The sequence below is a fragment of the Aplysia californica genome, unplaced genomic scaffold (assembly GCF_000002075.1).
Source record: "Aplysia californica isolate F4 #8 unplaced genomic scaffold, AplCal3.0 scaffold00075, whole genome shotgun sequence".
Classification (NCBI taxonomy): domain Eukaryota; kingdom Metazoa; phylum Mollusca; class Gastropoda; order Aplysiida; family Aplysiidae; genus Aplysia; species Aplysia californica.
In genome coordinates, this window is record NW_004797345.1 from 1,261,087 (window position 1) to 1,279,554 (window position 18,468).

Sequence of the window (18,468 nt, forward strand, 5' to 3'; positions counted from 1 at the left end):
GGGGATCTGGGAGAAAGAAAAGCATTGAGTTTTTGAAGGAGAGAAAGAGATAGAAGTGGTGGGGGTACCTTGATCTGTATTTTTCCATCCAAAGTTTATATGTCACCATTTACCCTTTTTGTATCATTGATACTGTTCCTCACAAACACCATTTGTTGGAGTAATCAAACAGAAAAGGGCAAAAAACGGCAATAAGATGAGAAAGGTTGAGAGTTGGGGAGGGTGTTGTTGAAAATGTTTGTCCAATGCAAAGTGTCTTTTTTCTTTTTCTGCCTCCCAGTGTTGATTTAAGAGTATGGAAGAAATGTAAGGAGGGATTTTGAGGGTTTTTTCATGGAAACACTGTGTTAAGTGTGGTGTTCTGTTGTTTGGCATGACAGATGAGTGTCGTAGGTGGTTGGCGGATGCTCTGGTGCGGTTTGCTCCTTCTTTCCTATCAAAACAACTATCGTCTTTATCTCTCCTCCTTCTTTTTTATGTTTGTTACTCTCTTGTACCACCTCTAATCTTCGGCACTTATAATATATGACACTGTTATGCAAGTGCCATAAAACTCTTACAAAAAAAAAAGATGAGTGTCCTCTTATATATAATATATGGCTCCAATGTTGATGTTTGTTATACTTCATCTGTTCACAGACCACCAAGAGAACAATTCCCATGTTGTTTGTTCGAGGTGATGGCGTCATACTTGTCTCTCCGCCAATGAGGACTGCCACTTGATCGAAGTCTCTGTAATTTTAGAGAAAAAAACCCAACTTGTTTTGTTCTTTTTTTTAAACTTATTTTTTTCCTCCATTGTTTCACTTCTCATTTGCTAATTTGTTGACAATGATGTACATGTGGTTTTCATTTTCATAACATTGTATCAAAAGTCATTAGACTCAAAAGTCCATCAGAATAAATATGCTCCAAACTATAAGACCTTTTTTGATTTTTTTGTCCTGGGACAGTTGTGTTTTTATGCTCTTTTCTTTTGATATCATTTTGATCTTAAGATGCAAGGAAAGTGTGGGTGACAGAAGTTGGAATTGAGTACATACACATGTATAGTATTTAGCCCTGTTTGCAAGAAAGAACTGGTTAAGTAAGAGGGGAAAAAAAGGTCCATGTTGTGTCTTGTATCTTGATCTTCTATAAGTCTGTCAAGTTAATAATACTACTCATCATAGACAGATGAACCATACAGTGTATTAGCACTACACTAAATTATAGTGAAGGAGTCAAGTGAACAAACATTAATGACCTTTCAATTTTTATTGCATGAAAGTCCACATTGTCTACAAATTGCACAGTGAGACAGAAGCGCTGTACAGTCAATAATGAGCATGAAGAATGAGGTCAGAGCAAATACACATAGGCAGCCAGCATGATCATCGTGGCAACAAATTGATACAACTTGCGGTCCTGTCTTTTTCATTTTACAATTATGTTGAGCATAAAATGGCAGAGTTCGATACACACCCCACCCACCCGTAAAAAATCTCTATCGTTTCTTGGTACGTAATGCTTTACATCATGCGTAGGAATCAGGATGAAGTTTTTAACTGTAGACTAAGTAAAGATAAAAAATAAAATAATTTGTCTTGTACAAAAATATTCTTTTCTACAGCAAGTGGCATTGTGAACAACACTCTTAATCAGCCTGCCATTACAGGTGAGATGGATTACAAGCTGAAAATGCTTCAACTTTATTTTACAATAAGCATTTTACTTGTGGTGCAGGTACAAGGGAACCTGGCACTGTAGCAATGATGAACATTGAGTTGTTATTGTCAATCACTGACATGCAGATACATAATTTTTCAATTTCCTGCCACAATATGTTTAACTTTTAACCACCTGATATAATATGTACATTAACAGCTACATAGCCCAATTGGGTTGTTAAAGTTTGTAGGGCTTTGATAACTAACACATATTTCTATTAATCAGGCATAAGCTTTTCAAATTACAGGAGCCATATACCGTATATATGGTGGTGGTATGAACACTTGCTTCAGTCACCTGATTATATACACTTGGACAAACCAGCACACAAAAATCAGAAGGTCGTGAATTGTAGAAAGTATGAAAATGTGAAGTTTAAAATTTCAAAAGATGAAATGAAATTGAAATGTGTCTCCTTGAAGTAAGCCCCCCTTTCCCCAACTCAATAAAAAATTCTGAAGTACCATCAAATGCAAGATCACATTCCATATAGTATAGTGGAATTTGGGGGAATCCACAATTTTTATTAGCCGTCCAGTACAGTATCTCTCACAAAAAAACCAACAGACTTTTTCTTTTGACATTTTCAGAAACATTTCACTTTGGCAGGCTGCATAGACAGTTTGCATTTTACATTATCAAGCAAAGGCTGGCAAAACTTAACAATACTCATACAGTCCAGCATTGCCAATCCACCAACCATACCATGACCATAATATTAATATCGGGTTCAAGTTTTCATGTTTGCTGTTAATTGATAAAATGTTGCACAGATGAGATACAGTATATATATAGAGGGGATATGATTTAAAACTTGAATAGTAAGGCAAATTTTCTTCTTTTTTTTTCCCCCCCCCTTATTGTGGGAAAGTATAACTGAATATCATAACTCACTACACAATATTGACAGGACACATTTTTTTTTTTTTACGCTCTGGTCTCCTTCTGGTAAGGATTATTTAAAATTATTATCAAAGTCAAAGCCTGGTGTACAGTATTTGATCAAAATAAAAGACTAACAAAAAAACACGGTCAAAAGTCCTTTGGTGGAAATTTGTTGAGTAATGGTGGATGAAAAGACCAGCATATCATTAACCCACTGATAGGACTTCACCTTCGATACAGGCATTTTTATAACTGAATCTCTAAAGTCCAAAACATTTCAATTCTTATTGTCCAGAGCTGAATCGTGTAACAAAAAATTCAAAATAAAGCTATCCGCCGATGAGCACCGTCCACGTTCACTTGCCATGATGACCTCTGCCTAAACATTTATTGAATGAACAACTTTTATCAAACCAAAACACACTGTTCTCAAAACTTGCAGGCACTGAACACAAAACTGTCATTGAACTCATTGACAGTAACAGTTTAACAATAACCTGGATTCAACTTAAAAAGAAAATTGGTTAAGAATACATTTCTAAGGGTAAAGATAGTGTCAGAGTGTGAATTGTGCCACAGTCCTTATGAAATGCTATGTTAATGTGTATAGTATTAAGGAGAAAATAAAGTTTAAGTCACTTGCCATAAAAGTAAATGTCTCTTTGTCTTAGTATGGACATAGAAGCTGTGTGGGATGGACAGCAGGAAAATTAGTTTCACTTTCAGGTATGCACAATGTAGGCCTACTCCGCAAAATGAACCGTCAGGTCCATCAGCTCAGGTGCACATTCCTTTTACAGTGGAATCCTGTTATAACGAGAGGGAGGGGACCGGTGCGAAATGTCCGTTATACCAGGATTCTCATTATAAGGAATCCAGTAATAAATTCAATGGAAATAATAAAGTAGGCTTAATCTAGGAGTTTGGTGTTCTGTTTATTTCTTTTTGTTATCTCTCCTGATGATGACATTGTTCTACATGACCTTTAGTTAGGTCTTGATCAAAAATCGAATCGGGTTTCTTTCTCAAGCGCTAGCAATGTTGACAGCACGGCGTTGGCGATCAGAAAGAATGCGCTCTGGGCTAACTCGCCCGCTGCGTTGTCCCCCACCCCACCGCACCCCGAGGTGTGTTTCGTCTGCTTGCGCACGTTACTACACAGCACTCCATCCATCACAGCATTGTGACCTCTCCGTCCACGCTTCGGAGAAGTGAGGGCATGGGTAGTCACTGTAGTGGTAGGCCTAGATAATCTAGACTTACACTGGCCTATCATCACACGATGCGTTCTGCTTGTCTGCACTTACCACACCCTCCCCACTCATTCACTCCGGCCTTCATTGTTGGCAAATGTGGGCTCTCCTATTCTTTGTTTCGTTCAAGGAGTTGGTGTAAGTCCTAGGTTTCGCTAGATCACCGACAAGTTTCTCAACTGGCGAGGTTTATATGTATAACTGGCCTGTGCGCTGTGCAAAGCAGCAGCAATATTCCGCTATAACCGACTCCCGTGTTTGTCCGAATGCGCTATAGCAGTATTTTTTTTACAAAGGTAAAGAAGGGAAAAAAACAGGGTTTTAGAATAGTGTCTTTATAACAGACTTCTCGTTGTTTCAGGACTCGTTATAAGTAGACTCCACTGTATCACTGACCACTCTAGGTTGTGCAGTTTGTTGCTCAGCATTCAGCTTGGCTAGGTGGCACATGACCCTAGATGACGTCTGCACTATTCACTATGTGACCTGCCTTTTTTTTTGGATAAGGTATTTCCCTTGCAATCTTTTCCCCATAAAATTACAGTTCATGTGACTTTGTAAAAACCTATATATGATGAAGTTAGAATACACATGAAGCTGCAGCGAGCACCTAGCATATCTCTGTGATTGGCCCAAATATAGATGACGTATTTCTGCCATCTATTTTTGTCGTCTTCCGGGGTTTCCCCCAAGACTCTTGGGTTTCCCTCGCCAGTAACTTTTACTGTTGACTAGATTCTAGATCTCGCCGTGTTTGTTTGCTATTTTTTTTTGGTATTAATATATATATGTTACCTTTTATAAACAACCTCAGCCATTCTCGTTCAATAAATTTACCTTCTCAAACTTGTACACACACACACACACTCACAACTGCGTGCGCGCATACACACACACATATACGCGTACGCACACACACAAGCGTACGCACAAACACAAGCATACACACACACACACACACACCAGCCTGCACGCACACACAGCCCAGACAGTTGGCGATGAAACCTAGATGGAGCGGCAAAACCGCTCCGCCACGGTGAGATCTCGTCAACTGGCGAGGGAAGCCCCGGAAGACGATTAAAAATAGATGGCTAAAATACGTCATCAATATTTGGGCCCATCACAGAGATGTGCTAGGTGCTCGCTGCAGCTTCATGTTTAGAATACTTGTTCACCCTTCTTTGGCACCAGTCTCTTCCAGAAGTTACAGTAGCTTACATCAGCCAACCTATCCCACACCTGTTGTCTGTTCTATTTTTTGGTCCAGGTGACACTCAGTCCTACTAATGGCTATGGGTCAGTCAAAAAATTTAGCTCTGCATCATGTTTCCTTTCTGGTGAACATTCTTTCAGCTGAAAAATGTGCCAAATCATACACTAACAGTTTGATTCAAGTTCCAAAGTAGCCCACGTTAATAAAAAGAAAACAACAAAGAACCCATTTCCAGCTATGCTTATTTGAGAACTTCACATGTATCACTGTATTCATAAAGTAAGCTTTTTATCACCTCTGACCTGACTACAATTGTAGGAAACAAAATGTAGGACAAGCAGAAGCAAGAACAAGACACATTTACGTAATATCTTTTTTTGCATTGGGAAAAGAGTAGGCCTACGGCTTTGACTAACACTAAGAGAGCACATTGGCTTATACTAGTGTGTTGTCACATAATGCCTACATACTTACAGACATCTTTCTCTGAAACTTCCTTCACTTTAACTTTAAACAACATATACATATCAATATTCACAAAGCAAATAACAATAAGCATTTTACAATTGCAGTGATCATATTTCAAGCAATACTCTCTCCTGATTTACAACCAGGCACACCCTTTTCTCTCACTCATAACTGAACTGTTGTCTGCCTCATGCATGAACAAACTGAAAAAGTCCAGTGCATCCTTTATACATGATGTAAACAGTTTTCTGCACTACAGATGTTGGACTTTTACTTTTTGGCTTTCTTTCCTTTTCTCACAGAGAGCAGGGGTAATTTCTTTAAAATCATGGATCATTGAGCCAAACACGATTAACATTTCATACATGTAAAAATCCACTGACCAGTACAAAGTGGTATATACTTTGCTGTAAAACCAATGTCCTAAGGAGGGCACAGTCCTGACAATATAAACATGACTATCGAGTGAGAATGAAAGGGTAAAAGTAAATGCGACTGGTTCGTTCACAACTTAACTGTACAAGCACACTGCACACGTAACAGATTTGACTTGATGACAACGGAACATGAATCCCTAAGATTGAAACAAAAGCTTAGCAGATACCATTATGATATCTTCCACTTTTGAAATTGCAAAGATGAGAGCTCTTTCATGCTTCTCATTCATATTACCAGCACTCATCAAACAAAAATATATGTTATTATTGTAAAGTAACATTGTAGTTTTGTCGTGACCACTTCAAATTATGGATATACAAAGAATAGCAACAGCATGATGTTACATTAGAGTTAGAGGGAGAGGATCCGTGAAGAAAACTGAATTTTCCAATCAGAATAAGACAAACAGGACAGCCAGTTACTGAAAGTCATAAGAAAAACATTCTGGCACTTGCAAAAAAGTTACTCATTTGTGAACAAGAAAAAAAATGACACTTATGAAGTGGAAAAAGAAGCTGTGAGCAGCTAAATGGCATTTACCGTTATTGTTCCTATAGCGAAACAAAGCTGTTAAACGCAGCACCAATAAGGAGTAAAACTGCACGACAAATCACAAAAAAAAACCAGTCCATAAATGCAACACAGTGCCAATAAGGAGTAACTACTAACACTGCACAACAAATCACAAAAAAAAAACCCCAGTCCATAAATGCAAGAAACTTGAAAACCCCAAGAGCATGTTTTCTGCAAGCACAAAGACAAACAACTTCCACGCCTGAAGTCCAGCTTCTGCATGTTGTAGAAGAATCTCTCTGAATCTAATGCTCACAAAGAAGAGGATAACACATGTATCTACTATTACTATCCAGTCAAAATATCAACATGATTGGTGGGAAAAGGGAAGGGGAAATAAATTTCGGAAGCTCACACTAGAAACTATGCCATTTTACATTTCTAGACCTGGAGTTTTCAACTGTCTCATCTGAGTCAATTAAACCGTTCAAATTCAAAACATTCTAGTAAAAGTAAAAGTACAACCTTTCCTACGCCAAGAGGAAATGAAGAAAAAATAGTACATGTACAAATTTAGTCAACATGGGCAGACTAGAAAAGACACTGCTGTAATTATTACTAGACACACATCTTTCGTTACAATACACACACACATTTCCTCAACATATTGAATCATCTGAAGGAAACAGTACACAGTCCAAATTTCTGGCAAGAATAAAAATGATCGTTTTTTAAAATTCATGCATGTTATTTTCAATAACGCTGCACATTCAAACAAATTTGTGGAGATTCAAAGTCTTAAGATACTTCATTCCCTTACACTACACCATGATTGATGTTAGAAACAAAGAAGACACAAAATTACCTGTCACTTGCGACAACTTTAAAGTTCTTGGAGATCACCATTTTACCAATATTTTCACAACCAAGTTTGGTCAAACTATTATTTAGCATCTTCAAGAAGTGATCAAGATATCTATTAAAAGGCCTACGAAACTCATGAAGACCCATCATTACTACCTGAGCATAATTTACTGGGCTGTATCTTCTTGAACTTACTGGTCGAAAAATATCTGAATGAGATTACCAGCTCCGAGGTCTTGTAACTTGGACAAAGAACGATAAAATCAGCTTGTTTCAGCAGAGTAGTAATATGAGTAAAAATTATTCAGGCTGAAGATTCTCTAATCAGTGAAGGGATGACATTGATGATGAAAGTTAATTAAATGACTTTTATCAAATAAAAACTTTAATACAGACTTCAACATAAGTTAAGCCGTCCCCGTGGTTTTATGCACCCCACATAATTTCGCAAAATTTGATCATTTTTTTCATAATTTCTGACTTTATTTTCCTTTATCATTCTTTGTTAAAATTAACAGAATCGCATAATTTCACATTTTTGGGCTCAGTTTGCATAATTTCAAAATTTTTCTGGCATAAAACGTCGTGGACAGGTTAAACACCACCTTGACAGACAGCCCTGATTTTTTACAAATCTGAAAAAAAGACAGCAAGGAATGTTTCAAAATGCGTACTGCAAAGCTTCCAACAGAGGCAAAAACAAAAAGTGCAGCATGCAAATCCTCAGGGAATTTTAGCCAAATTTGCTGTTTTTTATTGTGTGCGAAACAACCGGACGTACAGTCTCGAACTGTGCTCACTTTGTTGGCAATATAAGCCGCCGTTTGCGCAAAATCCAGTATCGCATCAACATGCCACCAAGACGAAAGCTGAGAGACTTTGATGGTTCCAGGGCTATGGCATGGCTGCAGGATGGAGTTGGGGCCCGAGAAGTTGTCAGAAGGCTTGCAGTGTCACACTCAGTTATGGTCCGCCTGAGGCAGCGCCATCAAGCCACTGGATCAGTCCAAGAACACCAACGTGTAGGTCGACCCAAGACCACTCAGTGGGTTTGCAAGTGGTCCTTAACTTATGTTCAAGTCTGTAATACAAGTCCCAGTGAATTCTACTCAGGAGACAGGAATCCTGGGACTAATTAAAAATCCGAGATAATAAATAAGTCCTAAGAATGAATAACGAGTTTATAATAAAATATCAGTCAAGATCTGAGATTAATAACAGTCCAATCAGGTGAAGATTCTGTGTAAAGTGTACTAATTTGACCATCAGTAGAGTTAAAAGAACAAAAGTTGATCCCAAAACGGTAAAGTACAAATCATGAAATTGTGATAAACAAAACAATGAACATAGCAAGAAAATAGAAAACCACAGGAGGAATGAATAAATTTAATAACAATCTAGAAAACATTTCTAAAAAAACAAGATGTAAAGTGTAAAGCTGAAAGCAACATACAATCCCCCCCCCTCCCCAACCCAACAAACAAAACAAAAAACAAAACAACACCTAACACCCCCCCCCCCCCCCACACCTTACAAAAACCCGACAAAAAAAAACAACAAACAAACTCTTTTTGTTTGAGAAAGACATAGATGAAACAAGGGCAAATATTAAATAAGCAGCAAGCAGCATACACACCACAGGCACATGACGAAACTTAGTTTCGAAGTCAGTGTCCAACAGTGTCCGTATATATATATATATAACATGTATACATTATTAGATTCTTTCCCCACAATATTATTTTGCTGAAGGTTAAGAAATCCAAGAGCAGCGTTCAGTATTTGGGGGAAAGTACCATGTGATCTTAGGGGAACAGCCAGAAGTAAAGGGAGTGAAGTTACAACCAAGTTTACTGTTCATAGTTAGAGAATTAGCCTTTGAATACAGTCAAGATGAGCTGGGGGGGGGGGGTCAAGGGTTACTACCGTAAGCGGATAACCATAAGTCTTCAGTAACCTCTGACTAGGAGGATCATATGATACATCTCCCTGAGTTGAAGTACTGAAAATTCCCTCTCTCATCATCACAACAAGGATGTTCAAGTCAACCGCGAAAACAATATGAAAAAAGTATTCCGTTACCAACTTCACCCATATATTGAATGTTTGAGTGAAGTGCATGCACGTCACAAAGTCAGAGGGTCAGCTAATTCCTCATTCTGTTTTGTCCCCATGTTGCTGTTGTTGATCGTAATCCAGAAGCTACTGGGTTAACAAAGTGATGAAAATTCCCAGCAACTAAAAAAAATACAAAACCAAAAAATCCCAGCAGGGAAGAGATTAATTGTATAAGTTTTCATAAGAGTAAGACTTTTATCATGGCACTTGCAACACGATTACGTCATATAAGTGCCGAAGATTAGAGGTGCTACAAGAGAGTAACAAACACAAATGAAGGAAGAGGAGAGATAATGACAATAGATGTGTGACAGGAAAGAAAAAGCAAACAACACCAGAATGCATGCCAACTTTCCAACTACAGTGGAAACCATATATAACAGGCCCGGTAATAACAGGGATCCGGTAATAACAGGGATTTTTAAAATCCCCGTTTTTTCCTACTCTTTGTCTCTATTAAAAGTTATCGGGAATAACAGGGCCTCATCGCAGCCCAACCGGTTATAGCAGGGACAAAGGCTCGTTACAATGTGTAAAAACTAAGAGAGAGAGAGAGAGAGAGAGAGAGAGAGAGAGAGAGAGAGAGAGAGAGAGAGAGAGAGAGAGAGAGTAACGCAAAGATGGAGCAAGCCCACGCAAGCCATGCCACTGCAAGCACACGCAGCGTGTGAAGCGAGAGAGGGCTGCGGTGTGCTGCAGACCTCGATCTAGCCCGAAACCTAGCAACACACACGCGTAATGTGTCACCAACGATGTCAAGGGCACGAGAAAATGCCTTTCAATTGACAAAAAATACGAAATAATCCGGGCTGTTGACAAAAAGCAAGCTCACCTGGCAGAGATTTATCGTCAGTTCGACATTCCACTAGGGTCGATTCACACCATTATCAAGGATAGAGAGGAGATAGTGGCAGCATACTCAAATGGAAAGTTTGCTCTGGATCGAAAGAAGATGAGACTATCCGATGCAGATGCTGTGGACCAAGCTCTTCTGATGTGGTTTAAGGAGGCAAGGAGAAAGTTGGTGCCAAAACCCCTGTTCGTGGGTACTTGTGGCAAAGGAAACTACCCATGAATAACTACAGCTGGATTAGTCCACAAATGCTTACTTTCCTTGCATTTCTGATTTAACAGGGATCGGATATAACAGGACATTTTCTCTACTCCCACCATCCCTGTTATATCAGGTTTCCACTGTAGATTAACAGAAAGAGGTACCAAAAAAAAAAGGAGGACTCCCCTCCCAAAGCATGTTCATTTATTCTACTGGGATTAAAAACCTACGACAACAAAGTGAAATTCTAGAAATGCCTTGACGGACTAAGAAATCGTAGAGCTGTGTCAATCCAGTCAGGTTGAGAGGCTGATCTGACAGCCATCTCCTCCCCTATTCTTCTCAGGGCATAAGGGAACTATCTTCATTTTATGCACATCACCAAGGACATGGAAATGGCAATTGAGCGGAAGGTACAATAGGTTCATTCAAATGGCTTGCCAGGCCCCTTTTGCAGGGGGAACAAACAAGTAAACAGTTCTCAGTGAGTGTAAGCTATATAAAAGCATGAAATGAATCACTGTTATTTGGACAGCATTCTGCAAGCCAAAATACTTTGCAAAAAGCATCTTTATGACAAATAATAACCAGCATGGTGGTGAAGTTCAGGTGATGAGCCTTTCTCGGTAACATAACTGCTGCCGTTGCACTTCTGCCCCATTACCTATTTCTGTGGTCAGTAGAGGGGAATGAGATCCACAAGATTTTCTTTTGGTTGTGTCATCGAGTCCGGGAAAAATTCCACTAATGCATCGAAAAGTTGTGTCCTCTGAGCGAAATGCGGGTTGCCAAAGCTAGGAACAGCAGTAACGGCTTCCTCCATACTCTCTGTGAACTCATCATCGTCTACAGCGCTGCACGGGAACAACGAGGAGGCCAGTAATTGAAACTGAGGAATAAAATCACATGCATATTACATACACATATAAAACTCTTATGTCAATTGCCGATTATCAAGTTCTTCATGAATATTCAAATTCTGCTACATTTGAGTTTGAGAATGAACTGTGAAAGATAAAATTAAAACCTTTAAAAAGTTCAGGCCAACAAGCAAAGAAAACAGTCAAAACCTAGAGGTACTTGAAAGCCCACAAGATTTACATCGGCCCCTCTCTCCCACATTATACTATATTTCAAAATTTATAACAGAAGTGAATTATATTTAATCAGTCCAAGTCCATAATCTCAAAGCGAGAGGGCTGGTTCACTGACGAAGTGAGAAACAGGTAGAAGGAGAGCAGTTCATGTCTCTCTGTCTCTCTACACTACATGTAATCTCCCAAGATTTACTTGGATCCAGAGCTAGAATCATAGCAGGCGGCACATGTCCATAGCTGCTCATCTCTCCTTTCCAGCGTCCACCTCAGGGTCTTCCTGCTAATTGTCTCCATGAGGAGCTGGTTTGAGACACGCCTGACCACTCCTCGGAGCAAATTTTTTTTCGCTGTGCCCTGCACACACTTTTCTTTTATTGTGCTGAGTGTGTGGGAGTCTGTCTCCTCTTGGTTGTGAAGGGCTCTCCTTGCATCTGGCGATCACCATTGGTGGGTCGAGCATGATTCAGCCATTGGTGCTGCTTTGCCGGCAAGTTCATCAGCACACTTATTTCCGTGCACCCGGCGTGACCAGGGCAGAACACCAATGTAATTCTTAGGAGGTGGCTATTTGCAATGGAAGCTCTCCAGTCACTGTAGAGCCACCCACTCCAGATTTTTTCTAGGGTGCTCATCGAATCTGTGACAAACAGGGCATGTTTATACGCTTCCATACTGATCCATTCCAGCGCCTCTGTTATTGCCTTGACCTCCATTGCCATGCTCGACGTAGTGCACTCATAGGCTCCAGACTGTTCTTTAATTATCTTCCCGTCAACTCGAGCACTGAACGCCCACACAGATTTCTAGCCACGGCTCACTGATCCGTCGGTGAAGACGACAACATCACCCATCACTGAATTTTCCTCAAGTTGGCCACAATTTCCGCATTAGTTGCACTTGCTGGCCACTCGCGACACTCTCGACCTAGCGTAGCTATCACCTTCATGAAGTTGCTCATGTCTTTCTCCGGCCTCATCCAGTCACATCCTCTTCTTATGTCCTCGATTTCACAGCACATATCGAGAGTTCGCTCCGTCTGCACCATCCATGAAGATCCTCTTTTCAATCTTTGGAAAAATCGTGGAAAGCCAAATTCTTTCAAAAGAACGAGGCGATATGGACCCAGAGCAAAGACACTACAGTCAGTGGCACTGCCCCGGGGGGTCGCAAAACCATCATCAGAGGAGATAACAAAAAGAAATAAACAGAACACCAGACTCATAGATTAGGCCTGCTTTATTATTTCCATTGAATTTATTACTGGATCCCTTACAACGAGAATCCTGCTACAACGGACATTTCGTACCGGTCCCATCCCTCTCGATATAACAGGATTTCACTGTAATGGGGTTTTTTTTTTCAGAAAGGGGGGGGGGGGGGTTGTAGCAGCTGAGCAAAGAATAAATGGAGAGAGTTTCTGTGTGTTCCTAATCCCTACCTCTTTTCATAACCGTACCTCTCTTTTCTTCTCCATTCCACTTAGTCATACATTCTCTCTCTAGATCTTTCTTGTCATCTTATTTCTCTTATCTCCACCACCGCCATCCTACCATTGCCATACTCATCACACATTTTTCAAATCTGTGTTAAGCTTTTTAAGTTTAGTTGTAGTATGGGTTTCACGGCACTTGCAACACAATAAGGTAATATAAGTGCCTAGGATTGATTAGAAGAATTACAAGAGAGTAACATAAACAGAAAAAAGAAGGAGGACAGATAAGGACGGTATATTGTTGATAGGGAAAAAAGGAACAAACCACACCCCAGAGCACCCACCAACCCCCTACTTGAGTTATGCATAATGTACCAACGAAACAGCTTTCAATTTTAATCATTCCTCCCCCCCCCCCTCCCAATAGCATGTTAAAAATCTCTTTAAAACATAATCAGTGATGTTTTTCTTTTGAAAATCGGACCATGGAAAATGTGCCAGTTTCTGTTTTGGATAATAGACATCGGGCTCCCGAGGTCACGCTTATGACGTAATTAAACACTAAATAAAACTGTACTCTCAATGTACTTAACTTTTATCGTTTATTTATTAATTTTACGTAAAACAAACAAAATGATACCTCAATGGTTACGATACAACTATTATTAAGGATTTTATGACGTTTTGAAACAAGATTTGGAAGTTTGGTGGCACAAAATGCAGTGCAAAAATTTGGTTAAATCAGGGCGAAAATTGATGCACAAAAATGGTCGCTGCTTCTGAACTAACAAAGATAGCACAAAAATTATGTTAAAAGCTCTGAAAACAGAAAGCCAAGCTCTTTCCTATATCCACAATTTCAGTGCCCTTGGAGAAGTTTTAAAATTTCACTGAAGCGCCTACTCTCTCTCTCTCTCTCAAAAAAAAAAAGGAAATAAAACTACTCAAAAATTGTTGTTTTGTTTTTTTTAAAGTGTGTGTGCGTATGTTTTTTTTTTTCTCATTAACCCGAAGACTTAAATTGAGCTTGTTGAAGTGACAAATTTAAATTAGTTAAAGGCAATCACATTGATGAGCTACTAATTAGAGCAGCACAAGCACTCCAATCAAATTCAAATGGAAACAGAAAGGTCTGAGTGCAATGAGTTCATTGATTTGTTTTAGTAGAGGTTTTACAGCGCTTGCAACTGCATAAGGTCATATGTGCGCCAAGGGGTGAATGTCAACAGAAAAGTCCTTACAGGGAATCAGATTCACTCTGCTCATCTCTCTAGCTTCAACAACACAAAGTCTGCTTCACTATCTAGGCACCCCTGACATAGCAGGTCACAAGAGTGTGACAAACATACAAAAGAAGTAGATGGAAACTGACGATAGTAAGGATTAGGAAAGAAAAGGCAGCAGTTCCCTGTTGTAGTTCAGGCATAGTTATAAGCATGACATTGATGAATCAGCCCATTTACAAAAACAATTCTACTGTGCATAAGAACTCGAGATGTTAATGTCCCCCCTTTGGGAATGGCCTAAAGGCACTTCAGTCGGTAGCACCACCCCAGGGGGTAATTGAGTTCATTGAGACCTGAACTAAAACAACAAAGCAGAGTTAGCAACAAAGAATCTAAATCCCAAGTTAGTTCAGGTCAAAATAGTTTTTGTAGAAACAAATCAATATTTTTATAGCAACAGTTACAGCAACTACCAAAGTGAAAAAAACCCCCAAACAAATATTTATATATCTCAATTTTGGCTCTCTACTCTTAAGGACCCTTGCTTTTCTTCCTCTTCAGTGAACTTGCAGGTAGTTTTACAGGCTAGTGAACACACGTCGCAGTCACACAGGCATCTAGTCTATGCTGCTCTTGCTTGATACAATTTTATTTTATGATTTGTTGACGATAAGAGATTTAAATCACTCACTAGACGATATTTTTTAACATGAAATGCGGTCCTTAATTGGCGCATGGTCAGTTGTTGGACTGTCAAAGCTAAAAAAGGTCAAGATCCACCAAAAATAAAAGTACAAAGTACTAGCTATCTAGGAACCTGATCTAGTAGAGTAAGACGTGAGGAGGTCACACACTGAACAAGCTTGTGATCAGATCTACATCTAGCCTAGAATCATAACAAAATGGGTACAAATCATCTCTTCATTTAAAGTTGTAACGTTAAAAACTGTAGCCCCCTATCTAAAATAAAATAAAATAAAATAAGAGCATTAATAAATGGCAAAATTGTAGAGTAAGGGAAGCAGTTTCTGTCAACACCACTTGCGAGTTAAATTGAGAAGAAAAAGCAAGGATCACCAACCTCTCCTGGTTTCTAGAATCTCTACTGGTGGAATCAGAATCTATGAAGTTATCACAATACGTACCAGAACACAATAATTAACTATCACTGCATTCAAATTGGGCATAAGGCTAAAAAAAACTACGCTTTAGCACACACAACACAACATGGCTTGAAATGCAATTATTCATTGTCTATGATGGTATTGACTGTTGATGGATCGTAATCTTCTGCTTGATTCGAATCAACACCAGCACAGTATAGTATCCTGGAAAGAGAATTTATGCAATAGGGCACAATAATAATCACCTCACAACTATCACATTCAAATCGGGGGCAAGGCTAATGAAACATGCTGTGAATAAATGCTTGAGAGGCACACAACACAACATAGCAAGCCATTGACCATTGTCTATGACACCTTGAGGTTCAAATTTGCCCCCAGCCCTCTCGAGCCTTTGTTTACAATCGTTTGCTGTTCCTTTGTTAGTTCTAGTATCCTTGCATCAGGCCTACACCTGAACCAATCAAACTTTCAGTGAAATTATTTTGTTTTCAGCAATCTGTGCAAAAACATCAGTACACGATATACCATGCAATGTATCTCCTATCCGAGATTTGAGCTTGAAAGTGTTAGTGCCTTACCCAAAGCAGTACGCTTTTGTGACATGAATAAACTAAATCACTCAAGATGTATGCCAACCAAAGCAAATAGAACATCCCCCCCCCCCCCCAAAATCAGCAGTCAACAAAATTATGTTTTCCTTTCAGTTTAATCCTTTGAACTGGGCCTGGACATTCCCAAACTAATGACAGCAAAAAATAGATTTCGTTTCCCACCTCTTTAGTCTCCTCCGGGTTTTGATGATCCACAACCTGCGCCAGTTCTGTCTGCAAGTAGGTCATGGCTTGACGCGGCGTCTGTGCACTCATTTCCAAGAACTGATGCTTGCGGATAAGGAACCTACACCTCCTTAGCAGATACTCAGGTGATGGTCGCAACAGCTGCAAATAAAATAATTCAAGTTCCTTGACACAAAGAACATCCTTAGCATATGAGCACCGTCACAGTCATATACACATGTGAGGCATCGTGGTGAAATCAGGCCTTAATAAAAATAATGAAATTTTAAAAAACGGCATTTTCCGGGTCTTTGGGCAATTAAATTTTTTTTTTCTTCTTTTGGCTCAACACCTTTTATGTCCATTTCAAAACACATTTTTGTGTGCAAGTGACTTAAAAATGTTGACCAAAGGCATAAATAACGTAAATTTGCAGTTTTCAAGGCTACTCAAGCTTCGGAAGTCACAAAACTTTGGTGGTCATTTTCTCGCTAATTTTACTTTTGACACCAGATGATTTCCATCTCCTTCAATACTGAGTAGGTATCTAGCTTAACATTATTATTGTTTATATTACTGTTCATTTACATTATGCATGTGACTGTAAGCCTGCGTATGTGTGCATGTTGGTGCGTGTGTGTGTGTGAGTATGTGTGTGTATTAGTAAAATAGTGTATTTGCCAATATCTCAACATCTATTCAAGACAGATGGGTATTTTTTTTATCAACAGCAAGACAGATGGGTATTTTTTTATCAACAGCAAGACAAATGAACACACTTTGGAATGATAACTCCAGATGCCCTGAAATTGACCTGTGCCTGATTCCACCGTGTCATGACACACACACACATATATATATATATATATACATACATCACTCTAAATGTTGATTTAATTAAATTATTTTAAATGTTGATATCTATCAACATTTATTCTACTCAAACCTCATTGGATACATCAGCTGAACTCACCTCGAAAACAAAAAACCCCTCCTGCTTTGAATTTAAATGAACAACCAACACTCATCAAGTAAAACTAGACACGTCAATGAATTTTCAAAACCATCAAAAAATTACCTTCTTGCAAATACAGATTAAAAGATTTAAGCTGACAAATGTTATTATGAAAAGAAAACAGTATTCAAAATGAATGCCGAAAAGTAGCACTAGCTCTGCATTTGTGGTTTGCAAGCATAAGATATCCATACCACCTATAACAATATTTGCCACACATGAATAGATGAAAGACCTCAGTATTTCCTGTACACAATAATTCCTTACCTTCAAGGACCAGAAATCATCCAACCTCATTCGAGGAAGTGAATCTACGCCAGGATTTCCACCAAACAAATAATGGACCTGAGAATTACACGAAAAACAGGTATAGATGGGGAAAATGTTTCATGACTTCATACAATTCCTACCATGGGCTGCAAAAAATGGCTAATATTCCTGTTCCTTTACCACTTTGCCATCATATTTTGGGGAAAATCCAAAGAAAGTGGGTGGTAAACATCGCCAGTCGGCGAGATGGGGCGGCAAAGTGTTAAACCAAGAATCAAAAACAAGGTTCATGTTGTATGGTCTTTGATGCAAACCTAGTAAACAAAACCTACACCTGATCCATCTTTATGAAAATAGTTAAATATATTTCCAGTTTACATTTACATTTGAGTCAGAGCAAAAGGCTAAAAAGTCAAAATTTATAAATATTATAAATATTTATAAATATTATATATATAAAGATATTTATTAAAGTGGGATTGAAACGAAAGTTATTCATTGAGCTGAAGTTCAAATATTCACTTCACCTGGTTATTGAGAGAACAGATATTTTGTAAGCGTGCGAAATGCAATATGGCCTAATGGATTTCGTGGTCAAATTTTGTGCAGCGAAGCAGAGGTCTATTTGATACAGTGTGAACCAACCAGTGCCAATACCCGCCCCGATCTAATCATGTAGATTAGGTACATTAAATAATGATCATAATAATTACATTTATATCGCGCATATCCACCCTCTAAAGCATGCTCTATGCCCTTTACAACTATTATTACCCCAGCAGACCCTCTGAGAACACTCAGAAATATTCTCAGCTTCCTGGGAAGCATACAGTGCAAGCTGCGTATTTCATATACTCAAACATCGTCAAACTGACAAGACCTTTCACTGTCTATAGTCGTGTACCCATTTCCATCTGGGTGAAGTGAGGAAAATTTGTGTTAAGTGCCTTTCCCGAGGGACAGGATTCAAACCAATGACCTCACAGTTGCAATTCCGAGAGCCTAACCA

At 39.0% G+C, this 18,468-nt stretch overlaps 2 protein-coding genes across 3 annotated transcripts in view; one reads left to right on the top strand and one right to left on the bottom strand.

Moving 5' to 3' along the window:
• Positions 1-922, top strand: part of LOC101849116 (U6 snRNA-associated Sm-like protein LSm3) — an 8,818-nt gene extending 7,896 nt beyond the window's left edge. The window contains exon 4 of the mRNA XM_005094105.3: positions 640-922. Coding sequence (XP_005094162.1) covers positions 640-723 — 84 coding nt within the window. The 3' untranslated portion in view covers positions 724-922. The remainder of the gene's footprint in view (positions 1-639) is intronic.
• Positions 923-10,652: 9,730 nt separating this feature from the next.
• LOC101853299 (muskelin) overlaps positions 10,653-18,468 on the bottom strand; it is a gene marked incomplete at its 5' end in the record, with an annotated part of 28,897 nt that continues 21,081 nt past the window's right edge. For both annotated transcript variants that reach the window (XM_035968681.1, XM_013080126.2), the window contains 3 exon segments: positions 10,653-11,405; positions 16,172-16,336; positions 17,457-17,534. In XM_035968681.1, the coding sequence (XP_035824574.1) occupies positions 11,193-11,405; positions 16,172-16,336; positions 17,457-17,534 (456 nt within the window).